The sequence below is a fragment of the Zea mays genome, chromosome 3 (genome assembly GCF_902167145.1).
Source record: "Zea mays cultivar B73 chromosome 3, Zm-B73-REFERENCE-NAM-5.0, whole genome shotgun sequence".
NCBI lineage: Eukaryota > Viridiplantae > Streptophyta > Magnoliopsida > Poales > Poaceae > Zea > Zea mays.
Genome location: NC_050098.1, coordinates 198,675,808 through 198,698,066, shown reverse-complemented (window position 1 = coordinate 198,698,066; position 22,259 = coordinate 198,675,808). Strand labels below are relative to the sequence as shown.

At 41.9% G+C, this 22,259-nt stretch overlaps 3 protein-coding genes across 7 annotated transcripts; 1 reads left to right on the top strand and 2 right to left on the bottom strand.

Moving 5' to 3' along the window:
• Positions 1-746: 746 nt before the first annotated feature.
• On the bottom strand, positions 747-2,374 carry LOC111591195 (glutathione S-transferase T3-like). Its single transcript, XM_023302136.2, has 2 exons — positions 1,636-2,374; positions 747-1,547 (listed from the first exon to the last, which is right to left on the bottom strand). Exons 1-2 carry the CDS (start codon positions 2,341-2,343, stop codon positions 984-986), a joined length of 1,272 nt encoding a protein of 423 aa, XP_023157904.1. The 5' UTR covers positions 2,344-2,374; the 3' UTR covers positions 747-983.
• A 2,603-nt stretch (positions 2,375-4,977) lies between these two features.
• Positions 4,978-11,566, top strand: LOC100275546 (plastid transcriptionally active chromosome 12-like protein). Of its 4 annotated transcripts, XR_563452.4 has the most exons (13): positions 4,978-5,206; positions 5,302-5,369; positions 5,465-6,130; positions 6,717-6,829; positions 7,190-7,452; positions 7,992-8,113; positions 8,332-8,409; positions 8,498-8,554; positions 8,731-8,799; positions 9,062-9,160; positions 9,803-9,936; positions 10,446-10,585; positions 10,979-11,566. XR_563452.4 is itself a non-coding variant. In XM_008674337.3 (12 exons), exons 1-11 carry the CDS (start codon positions 5,170-5,172, stop codon positions 9,896-9,898), a joined length of 1,668 nt encoding a protein of 555 aa, XP_008672559.1. In that variant the 5' UTR covers positions 4,978-5,169; the 3' UTR covers positions 9,899-9,936; positions 10,446-10,934.
• Positions 11,567-13,044: 1,478 nt separating this feature from the next.
• Positions 13,045-16,236, bottom strand: LOC100280529 (uncharacterized). Of its 2 annotated transcripts, NM_001367132.1 has the most exons (2): positions 14,905-16,236; positions 13,045-13,260 (listed from the first exon to the last, which is right to left on the bottom strand). In NM_001367132.1, exon 1 carries the CDS (start codon positions 16,152-16,154, stop codon positions 14,949-14,951), a length of 1,206 nt encoding a protein of 401 aa, NP_001354061.1. In that variant the 5' UTR covers positions 16,155-16,236; the 3' UTR covers positions 13,045-13,260; positions 14,905-14,948. The 2 variants fall into 2 exon arrangements, with proteins under 2 accessions (NP_001354061.1, NP_001354060.1); NM_001367131.1 differs by lacking the exon at positions 13,045-13,260 and having other exon boundaries at positions 14,877-16,236.
• Between the last annotated feature and the right edge of the window lie 6,023 nt (positions 16,237-22,259).

Genomic DNA, 22,259 nt, shown 5'->3' with positions numbered 1-22,259 from the left:
ATTATACAATTAATGGTAATGCTTATAACTTCGGTTATTACCTAGCTGATGGTATTTACCCCAACTGGCCAACTTTTGTAAAAGCTATCAGGCACCCATATGAGCAAAAGAAAGTCTATTTCACACAAATGCAGGAAAGTTGTCGAAAGGATATTGAGCGTGCATTTGGAGTTCTTCAAGCAAGGTGGGCGGTGCTGCGAGGTCCAACGTATGGTTGGGATCGTAATCGTTTAACTGAGATAATCACAGTTTGCATCATCATGCACAACATGATTGTTGAAGACGAAGGGGCGTTTGCTGCTAATATTGATTTTGGAGATAACACATCAACCATTGAACCATCGCAACTTATTGCAGAAGGAAGGGCGGAATGGGTCATAAACCACTTCGATCTTCGTCGCCAAGAAAGATCGTGCTCCCTCCAAAATGATCTTGTCGAGCATTTGTGGGCTCGGCGTGGAAGCATGTAAACTTCAAAATTCGTTGCTACGTATTTTCAAGTTCAATGAACTATGTGTAATTTGCATTGTCATGTCGTACCTATCGGTTATCAAATAAAATTTATGATCATTGGACAACTTTCCTGGTTCTATAAACATTAAGATTCATAACTACTACGGAGCCATGTAAACAAACATTGCAAACGATTTTGACACATCACTACCGGTACCAAGTAGACCATTACATTCGAAGTATAATGAAAATGGTCGCAGCACGCAGCAGTTAGTTATGGACCTCCAATACCATGACAAACAAATTTATCAAACTTTAATGAAACATGTTCACATCACTCACAAATAATTACTGTGTATAACAACACGATACAACATAAGTGACACCACAACTGTCCTTCACGACTTATGGTTCGAACAAAAATATAATCGTCTCACAAACAAATTTCACCATGACTTAAACAAATAATGCAAACCGGTTTCGTGAACAAGCTCAAGTTCTGAGTCACCGAATATATCGTTTACTCAAAACTAAATATGAATTGTTGCAACTTTTTTTTGTTCTTTCATCATAATCCAGACTTCGGGATCGACATCTTCTTCATTTGTTGCCTCCAGCCTTTGCAATCTTTTTTCAGCAGAATCTAGTTCTTGAAGTTTCAATTCCCTTTGTCGTATGATGACCTTTTGTGCTTCCAATTCCAACCTCTTTTTCTCCATTTCTCTGTCTTCTTGTGAGCACTTCTCTTTCTTTTCACCCTTTTCTATGGACCTCTGAATTTGTTTTTCAGTTATTTCTTGCAAACGGCTAAGGTACTCTAGAGATGAGGAAGATGCAGGTTTGTTTCTCTCTGATTTACTAAAATCACGACCACGCGGTCGTTTTCCTGTCAAACCAGCAGATGCACTATCAGTTTCAGTAGCGTCAACATATGGAGTACCTGTAGAGCCAATTGGATTTGCATTCAATCCGCGGAACGATTGTCCACTACAAATGCTCTCCCATTTGGGTTCTCCCTTGAGTTGGTGCCAGCAATGCATGTACTGGAAAGGTTTGTTCTCCTCGTGTGCAAACAATGTTGCCGCCTTGGATGTCTGTACAAATTTTTGTTTCATTTTAAAAATGTGTCAACATGTATACTTTCATATGGACATGATTCAAAGTCTGTAAAAAATGGGTTACCTTGTCGTCATCAGTTAAGCCACTTTGTTTCTCTCTTAGAACTCTTGCGTAGTAGCCAGAGAACTTACTAACATCTGCTCTAATCTTGTCCCATCTGCTGCTAAGGGCTCTGTTCACTCTACAAGGAAACTTGCCCCTCTGTTCGTTGTATCTTTTTTCAATTCTAGCCCAAAGCCCCTCCCTACGTTGGCCAGTGTGCACAACAGGGTCACTGCTTATTTGCAACCAGGTTGTGCAAAGGAGAAGATCTTCAGGCCCAGTAAAGTTTTGTTCCTTAGACTTCTTGGGTTTCTGCACAGGAGGTGCATTCTTTTCAGGACTATTGATGTCATGAACACTGTGTTCAGCATCTGAGTCCAAGTTCACAGGTAATGAAGGTATAGTATTGGAACCCTGCAATGGTGTACTAGTATTGGAAGGTGGAATGGAATCAGGAAATGGATTTACTTCAGCTGACCCAAGAGGATTCCTGACAAAGTTCAAGTAATGATTCCAGTACATAGCTGATTGTGAGGCCGGAATCATGGTAGATTGGGAAGTACTATGTCCTGTCTGCATGGGTGCCCACATTGTTGTCGGACCTTGACCAGGGTTTGGAAAATTGAGGTTTCCCATAAAGTTACAATCCATACCACTCTGCTGCATGTAACCCGTAGGCCATAAAGGGTGTGGAGGAGGAAACTGCTGGCCACTTGAGGCATTTGACATGGGCTGTGAAGAAGTGGCATTGTTTGCTGGGTCCATTCTAGTAATTGTGGAGATGGGACAAATTTAGTTATATGCTATAAACTTATTGAAATGTACACAAGCATTTGAAGAAATGAAGTACATAAGAAGCATTTAACTGACCACAGTTATAATAATAGGTTCGCATTCACGGTTACAGTACTAAACGATGGACATAACAAATAGTACTGAACATAGTTCACACACTACATAATTCCTTACATCATAGTTACTACTTATTGTGACTGGGTACCACTTAGACTTAGCCATACATGACATATGGTTGTTCAAAAGCATGTCATGTACCTTTCACTGGAAACATGTACCTAATACAGATTCCAGTAGCTATTACGGGTAGACCTATCCGAATCACTGAAGTACCATTCGTCACTGACGTCGGGGCAGTAGAACTCCTCTTCTTCAACAGAAGGATCAGTAACTGTTGGAGGGGGTGACGGAGAGGGAGGATCAACACTGATGTCATCCCACTCGTACTTAGCTATTTCTGGAAAGGCTTGGACTTTTGCCTCTAAGGCATCCTACTGAAGCAACTCTAGTTTTTCTTTCATGGCAAACAATGTCCTAGCTAGGATCTCTTCATCATGCATGTGGTCTAATGCATGATCAACTAAACCCCCCATGGATTTTGTGGCATCCTCGGTACAGTCTACAAGGACTTTCATCAAAACCTTCATCTTATCTTCTTTGGAGGATGCCATGATCAAATGGACTGCAAACATTTAATATATGAAGTAACATGTGCAAACCCTTAAAAAGCATATGCATTCATGGAATGAAAAAAGTTCCCACATAATATTGCCTACAAAATTGTATGCACCACCATGGATTCATAAACAAAAGGAACACCATTACAAACTTGTAGGAAATATAAGGGAAGTATATGTAACAGAGCTTGGAAAGTAGTGTACATGCGCTAGCATGGATATATGATAATGATGAAGAAAGGTAACAGGCAAATGTATCTTAAGGCATATGAAAAACATGTAAATGTCCATAATTTAGGGAGGAAGTAAAGTGAAGATGACATATGACATGTACAGTTCGATTCATAAACCAAACAGACACATGAAAACAATAAATTTGTCAATAGCACTTATATATTTGTTGGCAGGTACATGTTATTGTACATAAAGCATGAACATTATAAACACAATTAAACGTAAGGGAAGTGTATGGCACAGAACTAGAAAGGAAAGTAGTACATGCAGATAGAAATGATACAACTATTGTCATGATAGATACACATTTTGAAGTCTTGAACATTACATAAGTTTGTGGGTCAAACACATGTTCAGGCAGACACATGATCAGGCAGATAATCATAGTCAAAAGTAAATGAACATGTCATGAATTGTAGTGAACAACTCATGAACATACGTGTATTCCATGCAAGCACAATGAATTATGACATAATCAGGGTGTCAGTGGAATGCCATATATGGGTGAAGACTAAAATGCTACGAAAGGGTAACATTCCCCAGAAACGCCACAAATACAATTTGTTCACTTAATAAACATCTGCTTCAGTGGAATGAACATCACTGGGGAAATAGATTTGCTGTCATGGCTAATGTTAGGCTACGAGTTTGAAAACCTTGGTTCCATTGGCAAGTACGGGTGAACTGATAAATTGTAGGGGCCGTCTGCATCTCCTAGAAACATGACGCCCAAAGAAGGGTTCAAAGTGGTTCCGAATGCGCACGACTACTTAGTGTTGGTGTGTATTCCCATGTCGTGGTACAGACAAAGTTTGTTCCACCAGGGGGCTAAATCGGAGGATGAACAACGTAACAAGTTCACAGCTCAAACTACAAGTGTGGATCTGCTAAACTCATATGGGCTGGCCAAAATAAACTAGGATTTTTGAACAAAACCAGTGCTGATCTAAATATTTCCTGAATGAAGTATTCATTTGACGGGGTACAAGATGGTATACCTCAAGAAGGGAGGATCTCGCCCGCAAGACGGCGAATCGAAGCAAAATACGAGTGCTGTTCTAAATCAATCGTGAAATAAGTATTGATTTGACGAGGTTGAAGAAGGTAATACCTTAAGAAGGGGAGATCTCGGCCGCAACACGCCGAATCGAAGCGTCTCCGTGTGGATCTGATGGCGCCGTCGATGGTCGGAGACGGAAGCCAACGAATCGGTCGCGACGTACCTCGCCGGAAGCGGATTGGACTCCTCTTCGTCTTCGGTCGCGAACGGCACTGCGTGGTCACGAAGTCGAGGTCCTCTTCTGTGCAACCGAGGGGGGCCGGGGCCGACTCCACCGGCCGACGGGAGATCCGCCGCCGCGTCGCCGCGCTAAATCGCTCTTCCGCGGAGGGGTCGAGGCGAAGCGAGGTGGACCGAGAAGTTTCCGTAGTCTGGCGCGGCCGGCTCCGTCCGCGTGAAGGAGGCGAGGGGGCGGTTATAGTCATCCCCTGCATCTGGCATGAGAGAGAAGAGTGCGGCGAGGTAGGGGAGAGAGTGGCGCTCGCCGCTGCGGGAGGTAGGAGAGTACTGTAGCCACTATAGAATGAACAGTAATAGGGTAGGAGATGTGTAGAGTGAAGCGACAGTCTTATAGCCCGCTATTACACTTCTCTAAAGTCGAAAGACAACCTCCTTCCACGTGAGCGCTTTCTTCCTTCAGCCTTCTCGTTATCCTGAACGCGGCAATCTCCGAAGGTCCCATCCAAAACCTCGCCGCCGGATTCGCACCTCACTCTCGCCCGCGCACTACGAATTGACTGACGCCTACGCCCTACCGCTGCAAGCAGCACCATAGCGGGAGCCGCTACCATGGCGTCCTGCTACAACCCGTGGCGCCTATTCCCAGGTAACCTCCAGCTTGGACCCCATTTCATCGTTCGTTATTCCCTGCGCACAGTTCGTCTCGTCAGATATCACAGCCACTCTGTTGAAACTGTTCAGGCATGTCGACGGCGGTCCCTGCCGGGCCCGTCACGGCGCCGGCTCATTCTCGCACCTGCAAGTCCTCGGTAAGTGCCTAAACGCCTCGTACAGTTTATAACTTTGGTTCCTAGTTCCAGTTCGGTTTACGCGCCTGACTGGAGGTCGTTCGGTGCGTGCACAGAAAGTGTTCAGTGCTTTGCCTCACCGGAGGGGTCTGCTGTTCCTGGGCACGCGGCGTGCCAGGATCAAGTGCGTCAAGGACGACTCTCTCCATTTCGACCCGTCGAAGATAGAACCGCCACCGTACTCCAGCTACTTCGACTCCACATCCGGTCAGCTCGAGCCGGCGTCGGGCGCTCGGGCAAGCATACCCGGGAAGGAGTACTGGCCAGAGGGCACGGCGGCCCGCGTCCGTGCCGCGCGAGCGCCTGCTCCGGTTGGGGAGTCAGCTGGGATGCCATCATTTGGCACGAAGCCCGGGAGCAGGAGGAGAGGGTATAAGGAGCAGGTGACGTCGGCGTCAGGAACGGAGGGTGCACAGACTGATGACAGAAAGGATGGTGATGAACCTGATGTGGCTATTATAGGCTCTGGGGACGATGCATTGGAGGAGATAAAGGATTCGGTGGATGAGTATGTCATTTATGAGACACCAGAGGAAGAGGAGCTGAGTGAGTATGACATGGACAAAATGATGGGGCGGCCACACCCGTTCATTGATCCAGCAAAGGCAATGTCACTAGGGGAGCCGAAAACCAGTGAAGAGCTCTGGTGGCACTGGAGGAGGAAGTCTCAGGAGGAGGAAATGTGGTCAAGATGGCAGAGGAGGCGTCCAGATGTTGACACGGTTAGTTCCTCACTTGATTGAACCTAGCAAGTGGTAGGTAGTGATGTTTCCTTATATTGGGGCTGTTCACCAATTCCGGACATTGAAAGGTACTGCAACAAAAGGCCATAAATGTATGATTTTGAGTATTGCTATGGTACTCGCTAGTATTTCTATGCCTCATTTATAGTTCATATAGTATAAATGTTGCACGTACGGAACAATTTCCATGTGATCTTCCAGTGTCATTTTGTTTGTTTTATCCGTCCAAAAGTAGCTAGCCAAGTATATGGTATTTGTGTTGCTAATTACTGTCAAGTGTTAGCGACCATGGTGTCAATTATTTTATGGTTCTCCAGTTATTCTGTTTGTACTGTGAACGTGAGAAGAGTGTCAGTCTCACAGATGTAAAGGTGAGGTTTGTGCTTATGGGTTATGGCGTTGACGTCTGTGCATGTATATCGATGTGCAGGTTTGTCTGTTCATATCGCTTGATATGGTTGAGGCTTTGTGATTTTATTTTTTACGTTGACTGGTGTTTCAACTAACTTATATTCCGTGACGGCGATCCACATTATAAATTGTAATGTATGCTGTATCATTTTAGGTTTTTGCAAAGGCAATGGCGGAGACTGGGCAAATTAAAATTTTTGGGGACCATCCTTCACGGACAGAAGCTGCTCTTGCAAAGACAAGAAGACATTTGTACAAAGAGGAAAGGTTGACTTACATCCACAGAATACTAGAATTATTATACCATATATTTTTGCAGTACATCTTTACCGAATGATTTTATTGAATATCTGTGCACACATTGTTTCTACTAATTGCCTTACATCATTTGAGTTGGTAGTACCACCACTCGTGCATGGTCTCATCACATAATCTTTCGTAAACCTATTTAACTGCTCTTGGATTTACACCTTCTCCAAGTTATGCCACATATTACAAATATGTGGCGGTCTCATCATATATTCTTAAATACTGCATCAGAAAGATGTCGAGGATCAATTTTTTTAATTGACACAAGTTTATCTTGCCCATTTATACTCTTACATTTAATATACAATATAAAAACAGGTTAGAAGCAGAGCAAAGGAGACTAGAAGAAATAGGGCCAATAGCGTACTACTCAGAATGGGTTGAAGCTTATAAAAACAAGGATACATCACGTGAGGCCATACAGAAGCACTTTGAGGAAACTGGCGAAGATGAGAATGTTCAACTTATAAAAATGTTTCAACACCAAACTGCTGGGGAATATCGTATCATGATGGGCACCGATGTGCGTATTCAGCGAGATCCTTTGGCCATGAGAATGCGGGAAGACCAGATCAAACAGAGTATTTCTTTGCTAAAAAATCTTCTTCTTTTGCATGTCTTGTCTTTAAAGTCTATTTTTTTTGTTGCTGCTGCATAATCATGTGTTATTCGTCTTACATTAGCTTCTTTGTTCTATTCCTCCACAGAGATGCTCTATTCTAGTCTGGTACAACGTCGACTGGAAATAACTAGGAACAATTACATAATATTATTAGAAGCTAAATATAAAAAAACTGTTTTCATACACCTTGGAGTCGTGTCTGTGTTGCAGAACCTTCTGGGTGATTTATATAATCCCATCCACTGATTTGAGTGTGCATTTCTTGAACTAATATGCTCCTGTTTCTTATATATAACAGCAGACCATTTGGGTGGCTTGAGTTAGTAAAAATGTTGTTCAAAATCAGTGTCTTCTTCATAATTGAATGCCACCTTAAAGTTACTCTACTCTTGCAAATTGGAAGAACATATTTTTTGAATAGGAAGGTTTACTTCATACACTTTAATTGTATTGGGGAATATCCTGATCAGGACATAATATCTATTTTTTAATGTGTAGTTTGGGGCGGTGATCCTGTCTATCCAACAATTAATTATGTTCAGGATCCTGATGAAGTGATTGACTACAGAGGTCCTGAATTTCATGAGCCTACCCCTGAAGTTGTACCTTACCTGATGGAGGTATGAGATAGCACTTCTGCTGAACTCATTATTTGGACTTGCTTGGCTAAGATCTATCATAACCATGTTTGTAATGTTATCATCTGCAAAGTCATAACTGCTGTATAACCTTTACTTTTAAGTGCATTTAGTAGTATGACATGACAAGAATAAATGTCAATCCTGGGTAGCTATCAGGAGTCATGAATTCTTATTTGATATCTTTGTCTCCCTCTCAGCATGGGATAATGATCACAAAGGAAGAGCTATATGCACGTCTGAATGAAGAGAGAGAGGACGTCAATCAAGACATAACGGTATCTTACATAAACTATCAATTTAATTTCAATTGATAAGTTTGCAGGTAGGGTTAATGTTACTTACATATCTATTTTATTATGGCAGTATATTCCTGAAGCTAAAGATCCTATGGCTACCGCCATTGATATAGGAGAGCATTCTGTAAGTACCCACTCTAAACATTTCATTTTTCTCCTAAGAAAGAAGTTTGTCAAAGCTTCTCAAGCCATTTATATTATACTGAAAAGGGAAATGGATTGTGAATTCTGTAAGGTGTAATAATAGCTTATGTATTTAGACTACTGCTTGTTTCACTATATTTTTCTACTTTTGAACAGTACAATGAAGACAGTGATGATGAGGATGAGGATGTCGATAAAGCTGCTGCACAGCCTCAATCACTAGAGGTACCTTATTACTGTACACATAACTTTACAAGTTATAGGTTTTTTGTGCTTCTCAAGGCCCTTATTACCATTGCCGACAATATGGAAATCTCAGCTCACAAATTTCCTAATGGAAGGTTAAATGTGACCTTCCTCATGATATTGTAGCACCAAAATAGTGGGCCATCGCCAAAAGAAGTGGTTTATTGATGATATACTAATCAGAAACGATCCTATTTTAGCACTTGGTTTTTTTCCTTAAAACATTTTTCTTTACAAATAGGATGAGGAAGACGATAGGGATGATGTTGCAGAAGTAGAAGAGAAAGTGAACCAGAATTGGAGTGCTCTAAAGTCTACTGGACAGGCTGAAAAGCCCAAGGTACAGTTTACATATGTTTTCTGGTCAGAAAAAATGCATATCTGTTAGCTTTCACAAATACAGCAACCGATTACTTTGTTGTTGGTCTATACTATGTCAATCTATGAAAATATGGCTGCAAATTAAAAAGACTTGATAATGGGGGGAGACGTCCCCTTGACTTTAGTCTTAAGAAGGGGCCTACCAAACCCGGGAAGAAGGCAGGAACCTCATGTGAGCAGGCTTCTTTGGCTGCCGTGGAACCATCTGTGCTGTTTCATCCAGGGAGGTGGGCACACAGCCATGCAGCACAGGGATCGAACCCTGGTGGGGAGCGCCACACCTCGGGTGCTGAACCACTGCGCTATTAGCGCCTCTACAAACACGACTGTAATTGCTTATATGATTAAAAATGTGGAGATTACATAAGAATTTTACTAACATGTTCTATCCCATACATGAACCTGCATCTTTTGTAGTCTTTCCTGATGGATGTACCCATATATATATATATATATATATATATATATATATATATATATATATATATATATATATATATATATATATATATATATATATATATATATATATATATATATATATATATATATATATATATATATATATATATATATATATATTTGTTCCTTTCTGCTGCAGGAAAAATCAAAGAAAGATGAAATGACACTAAAAGAAGCTATTGACGATTCTGAGAACCTAACTGACTTTCTTATGGACTTTGAGGAAACCGAGTAATACTCTGGACATTTTGCTATTCTGTCCCATCACACATGGTGAGTAAAAAGGTGAAGCATACTAAAGTACTGTTCACTATTACAAGTGACAAAAAACGGATGGAATTTTCTCCTTTTTAGGGCTAGTTTGGGAACTACATTTTCCCATGGGATTTCTATTTTCCTATGGGAAAATGAACTAATTTTCTTTGGGAAAATGAAAATCCCTTGGAAAAATATGGTTCCCAAACTAGCCCTTATATCTCTTAATGTAGGATGAATTAGAATTTAATATATTGGTAGAGTAAATAATGAAGCACATCTAATTTTTTGAAACTTTTCCATGAATTGTGGTAATTTAGTTGCATGCGGAGCTTGCACAACAGTTTTTGCCATTACAATTTTACAACATTTTGTTCCAGAATAAAAATTATGATTGTTTTCTCAATCAAATCTTTTGCTCAACCCACCGATGTGTTTCATCAATTTGGGTTTGGTTAAATTATACACTTCATAACACAAAAGCTTAAACAATTTAGCAGTAATACTGAATTCTAAAATCTTTTTAGGACTGGAGCAATGAAAGGAAACACTGGTCGAGTAGCCCCTTAATCATTTCTTTGATTCTTCCCAAGGCTTGAAGCTGCAGCTCTAATTAGCCTGAGGGATTCAACAAAGTCATCCAGCAGCTTATGAGAATCTGGAAATTGTGCGTCATCCACTGCTAGATTTACCATCATAGTGTTAACATAACTTTGGAAGTTCACGGTTAGGGCCTGCAGAAAAAAAAAAGACGAACAAACAAATATGCAAATTTTGCTTTAACTTGTTTTAGACATGAACCGAGTCCAGACTACAAGCATGTATGGGTATTGAAGACACTTGTTTTTTCTAAATGACCACTTGTTTCTTCTCTCTGGTACATATCTGTGCATTTTGTACACCTTTGTCAAGAGTTCATATTTTATTTGCAATTCAACGATATGTGCCATTTTGTAAATGAACTTATCCTAGAAATGTTAATATATAGCAACCACTGTTTCTTTGAGATTTGATTATGTAACATGTTCCTGCATTTATTAAATGTCTATTGCATGATTAGATTCTTGAGAACTTACTTCTGGAGACTCATAGCCCTTAGGGGCTAGGGGCGATGAAGAAAACTGGATGTCCACAAAACTCTACTTGCTCAATACGATGGAAGGTAGCTCCAGCTGCCTGTTTTGATTCACAAGTTGGCAATGCTATCAGAAAAAAGGAATCCAGATAGAATGTTGTGGCGCATGGCTCAAGAATTGACAACAATCTTCATGCTTTTGAAGAAACAAGAGAAGCCACAAAACAAGAGATAAGGAGTAGCTTAACCATTTGCAGTTGGAACTATGTTAGCCTTCTTAGGCTGTCCGCAGAAGATCGTGTAAAATAGGAAATTCACACTGTAGATTACATTATTTGCAGAGTTAAGTTTGAAAAAGAAGATAAGACATGAGATGAGATATGATAGCTGCTAGAGACAGTGTTACACCATAAATAATATATTTCGACTAGGCATGAGCTGTGCGTTTTTAGATAAGTTTGCCAGTTAGGGTGTGTGTGGTTTATTGGTTACAATGATGCGACGAGATAAGACAAGACAATATAAGCTTGTTTGGTTCAGAGTTGGGACAGGGAAATATTCTAATTTGATACCGTCCTTAGGGCTTGTTTGGTTCACTATAAATTTCTGAAAATCTGATTCTAGCCGTGAGTTGCGAGAAAGCTGTTGTAAGCTGTCAATTATAAAAAAAAACTGAAAACTGAAAATTGTTTGGTTGAAATAACTGTTAACGATAGATTATAACATAGACGTCAGAAATCTAGAAAATCTGGGTAGTAGGTGATTTTGAATTCTATTATGATGTTATACCTGTTTGGTTGAGATTTTATATTTTTAGCAGCGAATCTGGTTCAAAAGGCTGAACCAAACACATCTTTAGTTATCTCTTAAAATTGAAGTGGCGAGGCTCACATCCCGCCGCATATGCACATTTATTCTGCACGTACTCAACTCATCTTTCTAACCAAACAAAGGACAAGATCAATCCATCTTCAAACCAAACAAAAAATAGTAAGTCACATTTCTTCTAATCAAACATGATTAGAAATTATTTCATACTTCAAACCAGGATCCCTAACTAATTTGTTCCGCAACCAAACACGTGTTTAGCAACACGTATAAAGTGGCTTTTATTTGAAGTGACATTATGAAATATTGGAATGGCTTGGTCGCGTAACCAATGTTCTGGTACAAAAAATAAGTTGCAAACTGGCGTACCTAGAGTCCAAAGATTTTAGGACAACTTCTTCACCTAAATGAGTGAACACTAATATAATTAAGGGTTTTTTTAATACACAAGAGCTAATAGTTAACTGCTAAAATTAGCTAAAGACATCCATACAATCTAAGTAATAATTCAACTATTAGTTAATTTTAGCAAATTAGCTAATAGTTAGCTAGCTAATTTCACTACCAAATTTTGTCATCTAACTATTAGCTTAGTGCATTCAAACACCTCCTAAGATATACAAGAGATGAATAATTAAGATAATCTATTTTTGTTGCACAAATCAAATTCTACAAGATAATCCGGTTTACTCTATGTTTAAATGTGTTTGAAAGTATATAGGTCAGTGGTTTTGATGATTAATAACGACACATGATTTCTAATGTGTTTTATATAAGCAATTTAAGTTAGTTCATAATAATAAGTGTTTGTGCAATCAATAATTTTATGTCTCTAAATATGAACTTTATTTCAGTTTTTAAAGGATGAATAATAAGGTCTAAGATGGATTAGTTCGAAGTATCAATTGAAGTTGAGACATTTATAGTAGTTTAGGACTTTGTTTTTCCTTTGATTGTAATATAAAAGGGGTACAAACTAATAGCTTAATCTAAGTTTAATACTCCCTCAGTTTCAAAATACTAGTTATTTTAGCTCTATATTTTTATGTCTATATTCATATAAAAAATAATAAATCTAGACACATAGAACACATATATTACTAAAAAGGTAAACCGAATTTAAATTTGGGACGGAGAGAGTTAGTTGTGGACACAATAGTTTGTCTTTAGCTCTAAATAGGTCAGATGAGGCCCCCAAAGTCTTTTGGAACAGTTCACACTACTGCGGAAATCGGCCCAAATAACATTCCATTCCGCGTGTAGTAGTCCAGCACAAATACATATCTGTAATTATAGCCCTAAAGTTACAGGTACACGAAGTCACCATTTCACCGAAATCAGATACAACAGATGGGGAAATAGATGTATCTTCGTCCAATTTCTGCTCTGAATAATAAATTCCCCTGTATTAGCTGAACGGCGTCCCACTTCCCACCATCCTGAGAACAAAGATGAAAGAGAGTTCGGTGCAACACTCAGCAATCTTAATCCCAAAAGTTTGTGTCGTAGAAGAATTTCAGTATAACATGCAAAAGGGGGAAAATGTGTTCTATTTTTACAAGAATTGCATGTTTGTTTGGACTGACGCGCACCAGAAATGCAGTGAGGAAACATGCCTCGATGGTAATTAGGGACAATCCTCAACTGGCACATCATGATACCAAGTAGTATCATATTACGGTAAAGCATTGTCACATGTAAAGGTCATGTTTGGTTCCTTTAGTCACTAGACTAAAGTTTAGTCGCTAAAGTATCTTGTTTAGTTCCAGTGACTAAACCGGACTAAAGAGCATTAATTGATGTGAATAATGACTATATTGTCCCTATTAATTAGTGGATGTTTGCTTCAAAAAGAAAGTTGAGGGAAAATAAGGTAAAAATACTACTTTAGTCTCTTTTAGTCACCCTCTTGGTGACTAAAGAACTAAAATTTAGTCACCCTACTTTAGTCATCATGCTTTTAGGACTAAAGTGACTAAAGTTTAGTTTAGTCATCCCAACCCAAACGGGGCCAAAACATGACAACTTTGACCTCGATCCAGTCATGATGGATGGATTTTGACACATGCAAATGAAACGGCTACATATTATGTCATAAGCACATGTAATAGTCCTTCAAATTACAAGGTAAATGACATCTCTGTCCCGTAAAATCTGAATATACAAAAACAAATTCACTTCATTGCCAGTAACGACCTACCTAATCCTCCAGGAACTAGCCATGCCGATTTACATGCTAGTTTGAATAAGGAAATAATCATGCCACAAGCCAGTATATGGGAAGGCATCGACAGATTGACGGTAACTTGCTAGTACCAGTTTAACATATAAACCAAGAGACCACCAGGCTAGCAGTGAAACCAAATTTCCAAATTCGCATCTGTCCCACACATCAGCTACTCAAATCCAACTAATCTTCTATCTTTAATTATATCACATAACAGACTTGCTCTCAAAACTGCTACAAACATGCACTGTGACTGCTGACTGCTGACTGGACAGTCAAGCAGGAAACGAAATATGACAACCTCAGTCTGAGGCCGAGAATTAGGTAGCGTCTAGATAACCACCAACACAATACAAGGACAACTGATCATCTATCATGCTTGGTCTATGTTAGGTCCATTACCACACTCAGGAATCCAAATTGGTTTGACAACTGAGATCTAAAAAACTACAAAAGCAAGAGGTCCAAGCATTGTGCTTACAATTTTGTGTAGTTCATGAAATGTTGGAACAGCACCGGACAGCGCAGTAAAAGAACCAATGGAAATCACTAAGATGGCTAAAATGAAATATCAATACTTGCTGAACAAATTCAGAACTACACCATTTCATTAATGTCCGATACAACCCATGATTAACTAAATCCAAGCATCACCATTGCAGTTTATCACTTTCCTTTTTTGCAATAAGCATTTGTTGTTCATCAGTTATATTTTCGGTTATCCTCTTATGTTTTCACTTCACAAGAACACATTTGTTCCTATTAGATATTGTAGTATGGCAAATCAACGACCTTTCAGTATTTCAGCATTAATTCAACCCATAATCATATTTAGAACTGTAAAGTGGCATTTCACCTGTCAGAAGGGTAGAACTCTGTGGAAGTAAACCCCCTAGGTGCTCAGAACGAGTTCATTTCAAGACAATATGCCCTTCTCTTGAGAAGCACCTTTGCCGCAGTCCGATATGGCTCCTCAAAGGCCTCTGAAATCCAGCATGTACCAACAGGACCTGCAGCCCCGGCCCCTTGGCCCTCCCTCAAGGCATCTTCGCTTGGTTTGATCGCCACTAGTGTCGCACCCTTCAGCAGCGTTCCCCCAGGCAGCTCAATGAGCGGTGCGTAGTGCAGACGCATACTGAGAGCCGGCATGAGGGTGCGGTGCGAGCTCCCTGACGGAAAGACGGGCCGCACCCGCAGTTCCTGCAGCTGCCTCTTGTCCATGGTGAGCACCCCTTGCCCGTCAGCATCTGTCAGGTCCAAGCTCTCCAGCAATTCGTGATTACAGATAATCGGCTGCAGCAAGTAATGCCTCGCCGACGCGGCAATCAGGGAGCTGATGGTCCAGACAACGCGAAGCTTGAGCCCTCCATTTGTATAAAGAGAATCAGGTAGGCTCCCCGGCTCTTCAGTCTCCCGACTGGTATCGGGAGTGGCGGCCGCAGCAGTTTCCGATTCCGCCTGAGTGTACCCTGTCGGCGGCTTGGACGAGATCGACGAGGCGCCGAGGATGACGCAGCTGACGAGGGTGGAGCCGAAGTCGGCCTTCCACTTAAGGAGCACACCGTCGTCAATGCCGAGCTCGCCCGTGGGCAGCTCGATGTGAAGGCGCCGCAGCTCCTTGAAGGAGCGGAGCACCTCGGAGGGGGAGTGGTGAGAGACGTCCGCGACGGGCGCGCGCGGGGAAGCGGGCAGTGCCTCGGAGCGCCGGGAGACGGCCGCGGCGGCGGGGGAGAGGATCTGGCCGAGCGCGTGGATGGGCCTGGCGATGCCGCCGAGCAGGACGCGCGCGATGTGCGCGAGCGCGCCGCGCCCGCGCGCGGCCGGGGCTGGCGCCTGCCGCGGCGAGGTGCCTGGTGCGGCGGAAGAGGAGGACGAGGGCGGCGGGTCGTCAGGGATGACGCAGTCGACGCGGACGAAGACGGAGTCGACGAGCGGCACGAGCGCATGGAAGCGGCGCGAGACGAGGGCGCAGCGGCCGAGCGCCTTGACGTCGCCGATGCGATTGAGGACGTCGAGCAGCACCGCGTCGTGGAGCCGCTCGAACTGGTCAGCGGCCTCGGCCCCGCCGCACGGGCACTCCTCCTGCTGCTGCCGCGCCGCCTCCATCCCACGGAGGTTGCAGGCAGCCAGGCACACAGATCGGGATCGGGGAGAGGCGTCGGCGCGGGGCGGGGCTGACTTGCTGGGGGATTTGATTGGATTCCCTTGCGGTGGATCGCTCGCTGGTAGTCTGCACGGGACGGCCGACGGCACGGCACAAGCTCACGGCTGTACTGCTGGTACTGGGAGCGAGACAGCGAGTGGAGCGTGAGACGTGGAGGGGGATCACGGCCTCACGGGGACGGGACGGGATCGGCGGCAGGCTCGTGTTCGTGTGTGGGCGATGATGAGGTGTCAGTCGCGGACTGGCGAGTAGCTGGTGCCGTAGGCCCGTAGTTGAGGGTCCGGGTCAGGCTCCAGGTCCAGGGTCACGGCAGCGCGGTGGTGTGGTGGCATGATGCAGGCTGCTGCGCGGGGGCTGGGACGGTGCGACTGCGGGCAGGCGGCACAGGCACCCAAGCAACGGGGACGTCTCAGCGCTCCGCGGATTAGAGATGAATAGCTGAATACGAGGTCATCGTCATCCTGTATACTACACTAATGTATTTCTCTCGGATATAAAATCAGATATGGTTAGTTAAGATTCAGGACGAATATAGGACGGGATCAGATAATAATCCAGACAGGTAATAAACAGATAACAGATATTACTCGAGTAGGTACAAGATAATTGTCGGGTAGTTCGTCCCGATGATATTAATTGTCCAACCACTCAACAAATACATAATTTAAGCAATACATTATCATGTATATGATAGATCAAATGTAGGAAAGTAAACCGATAAAATTGATATCATGAGTTCAAAGTTACTAATTACAAGAACATTGTAAAACCAACCCCGCAATATTAAAAATTCATAAAATATTCTAGTTTCACTCAAAAATTGCAAATAAGTTACAAAAACAAATAAACATTTTATACGAAGATAACTCCTCATATGAAAATAATAAAGTAAAGTACTGATTATGTTGAAACTTGGATATTTATAGTGATTTCACATGTAACTCATACAAAAAAGTAAACGTGAAATGAAAGAAACGTAGACATTTTATAGATCTTATGATCCAAACATTTTTTTATGGTTATATATAAACATATGTTGTGCCTCCGTAAAATTTCATGATTTTTAGGCTATTTATATATCATTAATTTCTTGTCGTAGAAAATCATCAAAATACAATTAAATCCATCAAATAACGTAGCGTCGACTGAAAATTACAAATAAGTTACCAATACGAATAAATAGTCTATACAAAGATAATCTTAAGCCCCCACATAAAAATGATAAAATATATTAATTTGATATAAATTTGGACATAATTTTAATGATTTTGGCCTAAATATATATTTAAACAAAAAATGATGTACTACATAGTTATAGATATCTTCGAGCTCTACAATTTTCATATAAACTTTATCTTTATCCGATTTTATATGTAACAGTTATGATTTTATAACTATATTATTATGTTGTAAAAGAAAAACGGGTACCCGAATTCCGGGTACCCGTATCCGACCCGAATATCCGGGTATTTACCGGATAGTTCTCCTTCCATATCCGATCCGAATTCGAAGCAACAGTATCCGGGTATTACCCGTATCCGTCCCTAATATAAAAATACCTGAATCCGTATCCGAAAAAACGAGTATTTGCATTATCCGTATCCGGTACTCGACGGGTATACCCGACCTATTTTACCTATTTTAATCCCTACCGCGGATTCCACTGGAAAGATCTTGGTCCCGGCAACTGGTTGAAACCCTGAACCTGAAAGAGGCCGTCGTTCTCCACGGGGAAATTCTAATCTGATGGCATTATGGCAACCACCGCCAGCCACGCATGGGATAGGAATAGGACACGTTGGCTGGCTGGCAGCTGACCTGGGGTGGAGCACAAACATCGCGTTTGCATTCGTATTGTTAGAAAATAGAGCAACTGACAAATGAACCGGAGATAGATTATATATAGCGAAAACATTATATCTAAATGAACCTATTGAGTAGTCGCATGATCGTTGAAAAAAATCCGATTGACCTCAGTTCATACAAATTATTCAGCAAAGCCAGATTTTAGAGACACCGACAGCTCTTCTTACATAGTCAATCATATACCATCTATGAGCGTGTCACACCGCCGTCAAGGATGAAGAGAACGTCGGCATTATACATGTCCATTCGTGCGTGCCGAGCCGGCACGACATGGGCACGGTAAGCACGACACGTATTGTGCGTGCTAGGCATGGCACAATCTCACTTCCGTGTCGTGTCGTGCTAGCTTGCGAGCTGAGTAGTTGGTCCAAGCACGGCATGAAAGAAACTAAATCGAGCTAGGTCGTGCCTCTAACCCGGTCAGCTCACAGGGCCAGGCTAGCCCGAAGCACGATGTTCACAAAAAACAGGTGAGTCACAAATATAAAGTCACACAATTCACATATTAACACATGGAAATTCACATATCACATTTCAGTATTTCACACAGTTAGTTCACAAAAGTTTATGCAAACAATATACAAATGGAGCCTTAGTGCAATGTTGCCTCATTAAAAACCTTCATATGTAAAAACTCACACCTCGTGAGAAAACCCTAGGAAGAAAAAGAGTACAACCAGCTCCTATATAGGTTTAATGTAAGTCCAGAGTTTAATAGTTCATCACAAGTTACAACAGAATAACATAGTAGTAATAGCAACATAAGTCACACAGTTCATCTACCCGCAGTTCCACCAGCTCCACCAGATCCTCCACTTCTTCTTTCTTTGCCTCCACCAGTTTCTTCTAGGTACATCGCTTCAAAAACAACTTCCAGTTCTTTGGTGTCTTTCTCCACCGTGTGCTGACTATGCAAGTCAGCGAGCTCCCAGTCCTTTATGCAGGACAAAACTTCAACCATATCAGGAGTTAGGCGTCACCACCGGTCTTCAAGCACCCTGCCAGCTAAACTAAAATTGGACTCTGATGATACAGTGGAAGCAGGCACAGTTAGAACATCTTTAGCAAGTATAGAAAGCACAGAATATGTCAACTTGTGTCGCTGCCACCAGTTTAGAAGATTGAAATCAGAGTCAAACTGGGTGACGGTATCACTATCAAGATATGATGACAACTCAGATATAGCAACAGTAGTAGATGATACAGATGTAGGAGTAGTTCTAGTAGATTGGGAAGGCATGAGGATATCATCCCCATATATGCCATCCAATGCCTCTGTAGCCTTACCTGCCATAACAGCACTCTTATGTTGTTGTGCACTCAAGCGTACTTCACCAAATTTCAATTCATATATCTGAAAAGACTTAGTTAGTTTAGACCGAGTGGATGTAGGATACCTTGAATAATCAGTTCCATTAAGTCCAGACAACCTCATAAGAAGCTTATTAAACCCCCTCATTTTTTTCTCTAGGATCCAATACAAAAGCAAAACAATATGGAACAGGTATCTTCCTCCAATATTTCAAATATTTTGTTTTCATTGGAACAATAGCATCTCTAAGCAAAGCATCATTTTCAAAAGCATTTAGATGTCTAGCAATTTTAAGTATATGATGAAGCATTAATGTTGTAGTAGGATAATAAATTCCAGACAAAACAACAGTAGAGAAGAAGATGGAGAATATTGAATACCTGCGCAGCCGGAGCACCGGAGAAGAGAGGAAGATGGAGATCTGGCCAGTAGAGATGGTGACTTGACCAAAACGACGGAGGATTAAGAGAAGCCGAGTGTGATTTAGGTTAGGGACTTAGGGATTAGGGTTAGGGTTAGCTACTTAGCTGCCTGGGAGTAGATCCACAACCACAAAACACGTCGGGAGCACACCGACGACGGAGGCATGGAGCAGACCACCGGCAATGTACGGTAAGTTGGGAAGGGAGGAAGGAGAGAGAGCTAGTCCATACTGTACCTGCCGTGGATGATAGGAGGGAGAGAAGAGGGAGATCATGTGAGCCGCCGGTGATAGATCCACACCGACGAGGTGACGACCGAGCGGCGAGCGCGATGCGGTGGCCGACGGCGGGACTGGAAACCATAGGGTGGTGGCTAGTAGGGATGAAAACGGTTTCGGAATTTTTCGGTATTCCGTAAACCGGTTTCGAAATTTTTCGATCGGATTCACCGGTAACGGTATTTTTCGAAAACGGAATCGGTTTTCAGAATTTTCTATCAGAATCGGTATCGGAATCGGTGTGGTGTTTTACCGACCGTTTCCTTCGGTTACCGGTTTTTGTCGGAAATTACCGGATTTGTGTCTCGGATTTTTTCGGAATTGTGTCTCATAATTTTTCAGAATTGTCTCGGAATTTCTTGGAATTGTGTCTTAGATTTTTCGGAAATTTTCAGCATGTGATTTTTCGCATCGCCTGTACGTCTCTAGATAAGGATTACTTATTTTTGTATTTTTTTGAACGTATTAAGATTTTTTTGGGATAGATGGTGTTGGAAGGCAGTTGGGATTAACGATTTGGTCTCTCAAACGAATCCACGCTTTTCTATGTACATGTTATGTATTAGTAATATATAATGATAGAGAGCCGGCAGTCTATCTTTTCTACATACTAGGTTTTAGGGTTTTCCTGTGAGATTATGAAAAACTCTTTATGTGAGAAAAAAATATTTCATAAGTAAGCATGCCATGTGAGCTAGATCGAGTGGATATTGTGAATTGTGAACTTTGAGTCTGTGAACTTGTGATCTTTATGAACTTGTTATACTATGAACTTGTTATATTGTGAACTTGTGGTCTTTGTAAACTTTTTATATTATAAATTTGTGATCCTTGTGAACTTGTTATATTGTGAACTTGTTATATCATGAATGGTGAACTTGTGGTCTTTGTGATCCTTTGTCAACTTTGTTGTATTGTGAAGTTTGATATGTTTACCGATCGTATTTTAGATTTCGACCGTTACTGGTGTATTTTCCGCACCAAACTTTCGTTTCTGATGTTTCTGAAATACCGATATCGTTACCGTTTTTGATTTTGTTTCCGATAAAAAAATATGAAAACAGTAATGGTTTTAGTATTTACCGTTCGTTTTCATCCCTAGTGGCTAGGGTTTGGTTAACGGAGTCATCGAGGGAGTGATGCGGCGCCACGATAGAGGGACCGAGTGAGGGGATGAGAACATCGAAGGGGCGGGCGCCGTGTGACAGTGTGAGTGAGTGCCGGCCTAGGGAGTGGGCCAGTGGGGGGTTGTTCATGGCCACCGGGCCTTTGTCGTGCTTGGTCAGTAATCGGGTCGAGCCAGTGCTCTCACGTGGGCTGCTACAGTAGCCCAAGCACGGCACGGCTGCCGTGTCGGGCTGGCCCGCGCACGTTTGGCCTCGGGCCATGTCGTGCTCGTGACTGCCCAAAATCGTGTCGTGCCACGGGCAGCCCAATTGGCCCGGTCCGAATGGACATGTATAGTTGGCACCGAAAAATATAGCTCTCTCACTAAAACAAAACCTAGTAGATCGATTTTCCTCTACTGTTTAGAAGGAAAACGTCTTCCTGATCTATAAACGAGTGAGCTCAAGATAATCTCCAACAAAAAGGAATAAAAGCGACTCATCCACAATCTGAACTTAATAAACAAGGTATAGTCAAAATTAAAGTGAAAATTCGTAAAAAAAATCAAAACTGAAAATGGACGGTCACCACATCACAAGTTCCGTAGATATTCATAGGCGCATCTGTGCAACCAAGTCGCAAGAATATTCACGTGAAAAACATGTGTGTGTTATGACTCTATTTAAATAATGAAACGAAACAATCACTTTTTCTATCTCTACTCTATACACTACCGGAAACCGACTCTTTGCCGAGTGCTTAATATTTATTTTAAAATTCACAAACCTTGGCTTATAAACTCCAACACGTGTTGTCATTCGCATTGCAGTGGCCTCGTGCCCCGTGGGTGGCATGGAAGCGAGGAAACCTAGTAGAGATCGGTCGCTCTTGTTGAAAATAATTATCCCATGCCTCACTGTTTAACGTGTCGAGTCGGGGTTTTTTGGGTTGGGTCGAGTTTTTTTAGCTTCGGGTCGGGTCGAGTTTTGGATAAAAAATCATAGCCCGTGAATTATTACGAGTAAAATACTATGCCCCGTACCCGCCTGTTGCATTGGTCGG

What these genes read in the sequence shown, in the direction of transcription:
- LOC111591195 (XM_023302136.2), bottom strand. Translation starts at nt 2,343, where the DNA reads ATGTCAAATGCCTCAAGTGGCCAGCAGTTTCCTCCTCCACACCCTTTA. An exon ending in GCTTAACTGATGACGACAAG is followed by an intron (nt 1,548 to 1,635) that starts GTAACCCATTTT and finishes AAATTTGTACAG; the next exon opens with ACATCCAAGGCGGCAACATT.
- LOC100275546 (XM_008674337.3), top strand. Translation starts at nt 5,170, where the DNA reads ATGGCGTCCTGCTACAACCCGTGGCGCCTATTCCCAG. An exon ending in GGCGTCCAGATGTTGACACG is followed by an intron (nt 6,131 to 6,716) that starts GTTAGTTCCTCA and finishes GTATCATTTTAG; the next exon opens with GTTTTTGCAAAGGCAATGGC. An exon ending in GGAAGACCAGATCAAACAGA is followed by an intron (nt 7,453 to 7,991) that starts GTATTTCTTTGC and finishes TTTAATGTGTAG; the next exon opens with TTTGGGGCGGTGATCCTGTC.
- LOC100280529 (NM_001367132.1), bottom strand. Translation starts at nt 16,154, where the DNA reads ATGGAGGCGGCGCGGCAGCAGCAGGAGGAGTGCCCGTGCGGCGGGGCC.